Source organism: Nycticebus coucang, chromosome 13 (genome assembly GCF_027406575.1).
Source record: "Nycticebus coucang isolate mNycCou1 chromosome 13, mNycCou1.pri, whole genome shotgun sequence".
In the NCBI taxonomy this organism is placed as follows: domain Eukaryota; kingdom Metazoa; phylum Chordata; class Mammalia; order Primates; family Lorisidae; genus Nycticebus; species Nycticebus coucang.
In genome coordinates this window covers 53,423,755-53,432,278 of record NC_069792.1, presented here as the reverse complement: position 1 = coordinate 53,432,278, position 8,524 = coordinate 53,423,755, and the positions used below count along the sequence as shown (strand labels likewise).

Here is an 8,524-nt window from a genome sequence, read left to right as displayed (position 1 = left end):
AGGAGGACGGAGGAGGAGAAAGAAGAAGAGGGGAGACGGAGAGGAGGGAAGGAACAGCAGGAGAGAGAAGGAGGACGGAGGAGGAGAAAGAAGAAGAGGGGAGACGGAGAGGAGGGAAGGAACAGCAGGAGAGAGAGGAGGACGGAGGAGGAGAAAGAAGAGAAGAGGGAGACGGAGAGGAGGGAAGGAACAGCAGGAGAGAGAAGGAGGACGGAGGAGGAGAAAGAAGAAGAGGGAGACGGAGAGGAGGAAGGAACAGCAGGAGAGAGATGAGGACGGAGAGGGAGAAAGAAGAAGAGGGGGACGGAGAGGAGGGAAGGAACAGCAGGAGAGAGAGGAGGACGGAGGAGGAGAAAGAAGAAGAGGGGGACGGAGAGGAGGGAAGGAACAGCAGGAGAGAAGGAGGACGGAGGAGGAGAAAGAAGAAGAGGGGGACGGAGAGGAGGGAAGGAACAGCAGGAGAGAAGGAGGACGGAGGAGGAGAAAGAAGAAGAGGGGGACGGAGAGGAGGGAAGGAACAGCAGGAGAGAGAGGAGGACGGAGGAGGAGAAAGAAGAAGAGGGGGACGGAGAGGAGGGAAGGAACAGCAGGAGAGAAGGAGGACGGAGGAGGAGAAAGAAGAAGAGGGAGACGGAGAGGAGGGAAGGAACAGCAGGAGAGAATGAGGACGGAGAGGGAGAAAGAAGAAGAGGGGGACGGAGAGGAGGGAAGGAACAGCAGGAGAGAAGGAGGACGGAGGAGGAGAAAGAAGAAGAGGGGGACGGAGAGGAGGGAAGGAACAGCAGGAGAGAGAGGAGGACGGAGGAGGAGAAAGAAGAAGAGGGGGAGACGGAGAGGAGGGAAGGAACAGCAGGAGAGAAGGAGGACGGAGAGGGAGAAAGAAGAAGAGGGGGACGGAGAGGAGGGAAGGAACAGCAGGAGAGAGAAGGAGGACGGAGAGGGAGAAAGAAGAAGAGGGAGACGGAGAGGAGGGAAGGAACAGCAGGAGAGAAGGAGGACGGAGAGGAGAAAGAAGAAGAGGGGGACGGAGAGGAGGGAAGGAACAGCAGGAGAGAGAAGGAGGACGGAGGAGGAGAAAGAAGAAGAGGGGGACGGAGAGGAGGGAAGGAACAGCAGGAGAGAGAGGAGGACGGAGGAGGGAGAAAGAAGAAGAGGGGGACGGAGAGGAGGGAAGGAACAGCAGGAGAGAGAGGAGGACGGAGAGGGAGAAAGAAGAAGAGGGGGACGGAGAGGAGGGAAGGAACAGCAGGAGAGAGAGGAGGACGGAGAGGGAGAAAGAAGAAGAGGGGGACGGAGAGGAGGGAAGGAACAGCAGGAGAGAGAAGGAGGACGGAGAGGGAGAAAGAAGAAGAGGGAGACGGAGAGGAGGGAAGGAACAGCAGGAGAGAGAGGAGGACGGAGAGGGAGAAAGAAGAAGAGGGGGACGGAGAGGAGGGAAGGAACAGCAGGAGAGAGAGGAGGACGGAGGAGGAGAAAGAAGAAGAGGGGGACGGAGAGGAGGGAAGGAACAGCAGGAGAGAGAGGAGGACGGAGAGGGAGAAAGAAGAAGAGGGAGACGGAGAGGAGGGAAGGAACAGCAGGAGAGAGAAGGAGGACGGAGGAGGGAGAAAGAAGAAGAGGGGAGACGGAGAGGAGGGAAGGAACAGCAGGAGAGAGAAGGAGGACGGAGGAGGAGAAAGAAGAAGAGGGGGACGGAGAGGAGGGAAGGAACAGCAGGAGAGAGAAGGAGGACGGAGGAGGAGAAAGAAGAAGAGGGGAGACGGAGAGGAGGGAAGGAACAGCAGGAGCAGAGAGGAGGACGGAGAGGGAGAAAGAAGAAGAGGGGGACGGAGAGGAGGGAAGGAACAGCAGGAGAGAAGGAGGACGGAGGAGGAGAAAGAAGAAGAGGGGGACGGAGAGGAGGGAAGGAACAGCAGGAGAGAAGGAGGACGGAGGAGGAGAAAGAAGAAGAGGGGACGGAGAGGAGGGAAGGAACAGCAGGAGAGAGAGGAGGACGGAGGAGGAGAAAGAAGAAGAGGGGGACGGAGAGGAGGGAAGGAACAGCAGGAGAGAGAGGAGGACGGAGGAGGAGAAAGAAGAAGAGGGAGACGGAGAGGAGGGAAGGAACAGCAGGAGAGAAGGAGGACGGAGAGGGAGAAAGAAGAAGAGGGGGACGGAGAGGAGGGAAGGAACAGCAGGAGAGAGAGGAGGACGGAGAGGGAGAAAGAAGAAGAGGGGGACGGAGAGGAGGGAAGGAACAGCAGGAGAGAAGGAGGACGGAGGAGGAGAAAGAAGAAGAGGGGGACGGAGAGGAGGGAAGGAACAGCAGGAGAGAGAGGAGGACGGAGGAGGAGAAAGAAGAAGAGGGGGACGGAGAGGAGGGAAGGAACAGCAGGAGAGAGAGGAGGACGGAGGAGGAGAAAGAAGAAGAGGGGACGGAGAGGAGGGAAGGAACAGCAGGAGAGAAGGAGGACGGAGGAGGAGAAAGAAGAAGAGGGGGACGGAGAGGAGGGAAGGAACAGCAGGAGAGAGAAGGAGGACGGAGAGGGAGAAAGAAGAAGAGGGGGACGGAGAGGAGGGAAGGAACAGCAGGAGAGAGAAGGAGGACGGAGAGGGAGAAAGAAGAAGAGGGGGACGGAGAGGAGGGAAGGAACAGCAGGAGAGAGAGGAGGACGGAGAGGGAGAAAGAAGAAGAGGGAGACGGAGAGGAGGGAGGGAACAGCAGGAGAGAGAGGAGGACGGAGAGGGAGAAAGAAGAAGAGGGAGACGGAGAGGAGGGAGGAACAGCAGGAGAGAGAGGAGGACGGAGAGGGAGAAAGAAGAAGAGGGGGACGGAGAGGAGGGAAGGAACAGCAGGAGAGAGAGGAGGACGGAGAGGGAGAAAGAAGAAGAGGGAGATGGAGAGGAGGGCAAGGAACAGCAGGAGAGAGAGGAGGACGGAGAGGGAGAAAGAAGAAGAGGGAGATGGAGAGGAGGGAAGGAACAGCAGGAGAGAGAAGGAGGACGGAGGAGGAGAGAAAGAAGAAGAGGGGGACGGAGAGGAGGAAGGAACAGCAGGAGAGAGAGGAGGACGGAGAGGGAGAAAGAAGAAGAGGGGGACGGAGAGGAGGGAAGGAACAGCAGGAGAGAAGGAGGACGGAGAGGGAGAAAGAAGAAGAGGGGACGGAGAGGAGGGAAGGAACAGCAGGAGAGAGAGGAGGACGGAGAGGGAGAAAGAAGAAGAGGGGGACGGAGAGGAGGGAAGGAACAGCAGGAGAGAGAGGAGGACGGAGAGGGAGAAAGAAGAAGAGGGGGACGGAGAGGAGGGAAGGAACAGCAGGAGAGAAGGAGGACGGAGAGGGAGAAAGAAGAAGAGGGAGATGGAGAGGAGGGAAGGAACAGCAGGAGAGAGAGGAGGACGGAGGAGGAGAAAGAAGAAGAGGGAGACGGAGAGGAGGGAAGGAACAGCAGGAGAGAGAGGAGGACGGAGAGGGAGAAAGAAGAAGAGGGGGACGGAGAGGAGGGAAGGAACAGCAGGAGAGAAGGAGGACGGAGGAGGAGAAAGAAGAAGAGGGGAGACGGAGAGGAGGGAAGGACAGCAGGAGAGAGAGGAGGACGGAGGAGGAGAAAGAAGAAGAGGGAGACGGAGAGGAGGGAAGGAACAGCAGGAGAGAGAGGAGGACGGAGGAGGAGAAAGAAGAAGAGGGAGACGGAGAGGAGGGAAGAACAGCAGGAGAGAGAGGAGGACGGAGGAGGAGAAAGAAGAAGAGGGAGACGGAGAGGAGGGAAGGAACAGCAGGAGAGAGAGGAGGACGGAGGAGGAGAAAGAAGAAGAGGGAGACGGAGAGGAGGGAAGGAACAGCAGGAGAGAGAGGAGGACGGAGGAGGAGAAAGAAGAAGAGGGGGACGGAGAGGAGGGAAGGAACAGCAGGAAGAGAAGGAGGACGGAGGAGGAGAAAGAAGAAGAGGGGGACGGAGAGGAGGGAAGGAACAGCAGGAGAGAGAAGGAGGACGGAGAGGGAGAAAGAAGAAGAGGGGGACGGAGAGGAGGGAAGGAACAGCAGGAGAGAGACGAGGACGGAGAGGGAGAAAGAAGAAGAGGGGGACGGAGAGGAGGGAAGGAACAGCAGGAGAGAAGGAGGACGGAGAGGGAGAAAGAAGAAGAGGGAGACGGAGAGGAGGGAGGGAACAGCAGGAGAGAGAGGAGGACGGAGAGGGAGAAAGAAGAAGAGGGGGACGGAGAGGAGGGAAGGGAACAGCAGGAGAGAGAGGAGGACGGAGGAGGAGAAAGAAGAAGAGGGGGACGGAGAGGAGGGAAGGAACAGCAGGAGAGAAGGAGGACGGAGAGGGAGAAAGAAGAAGAGGGGGACGGAGAGGAGGGAAGGAACAGCAGGAGAGAGGGAAGGAGGACGGAGGAGGAGAAAGAAGAAGAGGGGGACGGAGAGGAGGGAAGGAACAGCAGGAGAGAGAAGGAGGACGGAGAGGGAGAAAGAAGAAGAGGGGGACGGAGAGGAGGGAAGGAACAGCAGGAGAGAGAGGAGGACGGACAGGGAGAAAGAAGAAGAGGGGGACGGAGAGGAGGGAAGGAACAGCAGGAGAGAGAAGGAGGACGGAGAGGGAGAAAGAAGAAGAGGGGGACGGAGAGGAGGGAAGGAACAGCAGGAGAGAGGAGGACGGACAGGGAGAAAGAAGAAGAGGGGGACGGAGAGGAGGGAAGGAACAGCAGGAGAGAGAGGAGGACGGACAGGGAGAAAGAAGAAGAGGGGACGGAGAGGAGGGAAGGAACAGCAGGAGAGAGAAGGAGGACGGAGAGGGAGAAAGAAGAAGAGGGGACGGAGAGGAGGGAAGGAACAGCAGGAGAGAGAGGAGACGGAGGAGGGAGAAAGAAGAAGAGGGGGACGGAGAGGAGGGAAGGAACAGCAGGAGAGAAGGAGGACGGAGGAGGAGAAAGAAGAAGAGGGAGGACGGAGAGGAGGGAAGGAACAGCAGGAGAGAGAGGAGGACGGAGGAGGAGAAAGAAGAAGAGGGGGACGGAGAGGAGGGAAGGAACAGCAGGAGAGAGAGGAGGACGGAGAGGGAGAAAGAAGAAGAGGGGGACGGAGAGGAGGGAAGGAACAGCAGGAGAGAAGGAGGACGGAGGGCGAGAAAGAAGAAGAGGGAGACGGAGAGGAGGAAGGAACAGCAGGAGAGAGAAGGAGGACGGAGAGGGAGAAAGAAGAAGAGGGGAGACGGAGAGGAGGGAAGGAACAGCAGGAGAGAGAAGGAGGACGGAGAGGGAGAAAGAAGAAGAGGGGAGACGGAGAGGAGGGAAGGAACAGCAGGAGAGAGAAGGAGGACGGAGAGGGAGAAAGAAGAAGAGGGGGACGGAGAGGAGGGAAGGAACAGCAGGAGAGAGAGGGAGGACGGAGAGGGAGAAAGAAGAAGAGGGGGACGGAGAGGAGGGAAGGAACAGCAGGAGAGAAGGAGGACGGAGAGGGAGAAAGAAGAAGAGGGGGACGGAGAGGAGGGAAGGAACAGCAGGAGAGAGAAGGAGGACGGAGAGGGAGAAAGAAGAAGAGGGGAGACGGAGAGGAGGGAAGGAACAGCAGGAGAGAGAAGGAGGACGGAGAGGGAGAAAGAAGAAGAGGGGGACGGAGAGGAGGGAAGGAACAGCAGGAGAGAGAGGAGGACGGAGAGGGAGAAAGAAGAAGAGGGGACGGAGAGAGGGAAGGAACAGCAGGAGAGAGAAGGAGGACGGAGAGGGAGAAAGAAGAAGAGGGGACGGAGAGGAGGGGAAGGAACACAGGAGAGAGAGGAGGACGGAGAGGAGAAAGAAGAAGAGGGGACGGAGAGGAGGGAAGGAACAGCAGGAGAGAGAAGGAGGACGGAGAGGGAGAAAGAAGAAGAGGGAGATGGAGAGGAGGGAAGGAACAGCAGGAGAGAGAAGGAGGACGGAGGAGGAGAAAGAAGAAGAGGGAGACGGAGAGGAGGGAAGGAACAGCAGGAGAGAAGGAGGACGGAGAGGGAGAAAGAAGAAGAGGGAGACGGAGAGGAGGGAAGGAACAGCAGGAGAGAGAAGGAGGACGGAGAGGGAGAAAGAAGAAGAGGGGGACGGAGAGGAGGGAAGGAACAGCAGGAGAGAGAGGAGGACGGAGAGGGAGAAAGAAGAAGAGGGGGACGGAGAGGAGGGAAGGAACAGCAGGAGAGAAGGAGGACGGAGAGGGAGAAAGAAGAAGAGGGGGACGGAGAGGAGGGAAGGAACAGCAGGAGAGAGAGGAGGACGGAGAGGGAGAAAGAAGAAGAGGGGGACGGAGAGGAGGGAAGGAACAGCAGGAGAGAGAAGGAGGACGGAGAGGGAGAAAGAAGAAGAGGGAGACGGAGAGGAGGAAGGAACAGCAGGAGAGAGAAGGAGGACGGAGAGGGAGAAAGAAGAAGAGGGGGACGGAGAGGAGGGAAGGAACAGCAGGAGAGAGAGGAGGACGGAGAGGGAGAAAGAAGAAGAGGGGGACGGAGAGGAGGGAAGGAACAGCAGGAGAGAAGGAGGACGGAGGAGGAGAAAGAAGAAGAGGGGGACGGAGAGGAGGGAAGGAACAGCAGGAGAGAGAGGAGGACGGAGGAGGAGAAAGAAGAAGAGGGGGACGGAGAGGAGGGAAGGAGAGGGAGAGCCAGTGACGAGGAAGCGGGAGGAGGGACAGAGGCTGTGAGGGGAAGAGGGGAGGAAGACGTCATTCTCTGGTCCACGTTCAAGTCAGAAGGTTAGATTTTCTGTTTCCTTAAAGCTAACTCACCGTTGCAGTTGCCATTGGATAAATTGAGCAGCGTGTTTTGTTCACACTGCAACAAAAACAAAGAAGAAAAATGTTATAGAAGTTTACTTCTGTCTGAGAAAAAGCACATAATTCTTTTTTCTATAGAGAATAACAAAAGATAATAGTCTTCAATAATTAATTTTCACTAGCCTTGTTTTCAAAATGATGTATACAACAAACTTGAAACAATAAAAGGGTCATTCGTTTTAAGTACATAATTCATGTTATCAAGTCAAACTATCTTTTTTAGAATATTTTTCTCCAAGACTAAGATTGTTTTGATTTTGGATCAGAAATTAAACAGTTCTATGTGTATTTTTATGTAGCATATTCAATCAAAAATTAACTTCATCGGCTCGGCACCCGTAGTTCTGCGTTTAGGGCGCCGGCCACATGCAGTGGGACTGGTGGGTTTGAACCCAGCCCGAGCCTGTTAAACAAACAAACAAAATAAAAAATAGCCAGGCATCATGGTGGATGCCTGTACTCCTAACTACAAGGGAGGCTAAGGCAAGAGAATCACTTAAGCCCAAGAGTTTGAGGTTGCTGTGAGCTATTGACACCACAGCATTGTACTAAGGGTGACATAGTGAGACTCTGTCTCAAAAAAAATAAAAAAAATTAACTTCATGCATTAACATAGCATTCTGAAATGGAGAGTCACTGATCACATGTTTCAGAGCACATGTAGCGCCATTCATCTGTAGCGCCATGAAAATGACTAGGAAACAGTCCTGATTTATGGAAAAACCAAAGAATAAAAGTAACTCTGTATGCCACACTTACATGCTTCTCTGGCTGTTGAGACCTCTAATGAGATCACATGCTATCTACTTCTCACATAACATACTATCATTATTTTTGTTGATGATAATAGCAATTAGTATTTCTTCAGTACTTCATACCAAGGACTTTATATTAATTACTTAAGCCTCAAAATAATCCTAATGAAGTTACTAATCTCATTTTCCATAGGAAAGAGTTAAAGATTATAAAGTTTAAATATCCTGACCAAAGTCATAAAGCCAGGAAGAGCCTGGGCTAGAACCACGGTCCGTGCTGTTCCAGCCCCACACCTTCATATTCCCAACCACAACGTTAAACCACTTCCCCATGCAACCAGTTTTCACCTTATCTCAAAGGCTGGCTAGGCCACTTCTATTTTCTCTTCTTGATGTCGGGCTTGGACAATTGTTAGCTGTACAATTTCCACTGTATTTTATATCCCTACGTCTCAATCTTCTTTTTATGTAATATTCAGGTAAAGCCACTTCCATGATAGGGTAGGTGCTGATTGAGTTAGATCGCCTAAATAAGGGATTGGCCCCGAGACACATTCAACAAATATGAATTTCCTTCTCCTCCTCTTATAAATACTTTGTCTGAAATCTTCTGAAATTCTGAAGAATTTCACTTTGAAGAATTTCAAATAAGGTATGTATATCTTCAAGGAGGTGGATCCTAACTCCATTCTCCTTAAGGCTGGGCTGTACACAGCGACTTCCTTCCAAAGAGTGCAGTACAGGTGGTGCCTGTGGCTCAAAGGAGTAAGGCGCTAGCCCCATATACCGGAGGTGGTGGGTTCAAACCCAGCCCCGGCCAAAAACCGCAAAAAGAAAAAAAAAAGAGTGCAGTACAGGATGGAAAGGGGGGAGATAAAGGGACTTGACGGTGGAGAAATCTGGTACACAGTACCTCATCCTGGAGATCAAGGTTAACATCACCAGTGATAAATCACATTCGTATGTGCCCTGGATCCAAAGTCATGAGAAGGGTAC

General features: G+C 54.0%; 1 protein-coding gene across 1 annotated transcript in view; it reads right to left on the bottom strand.

The window, feature by feature from the left end:
* The window catches only part of SLC26A7 (solute carrier family 26 member 7), a 152,213-nt gene that overhangs the window by 17,732 nt on the left and 125,957 nt on the right, over nucleotides 1-8,524 (bottom strand). Inside the window, exon 14 of the mRNA XM_053558910.1 lies at nucleotides 6,726-6,771. Coding sequence (XP_053414885.1) covers nucleotides 6,726-6,771 — 46 coding nt within the window. The remainder of the gene's footprint in view (nucleotides 1-6,725; nucleotides 6,772-8,524) is intronic.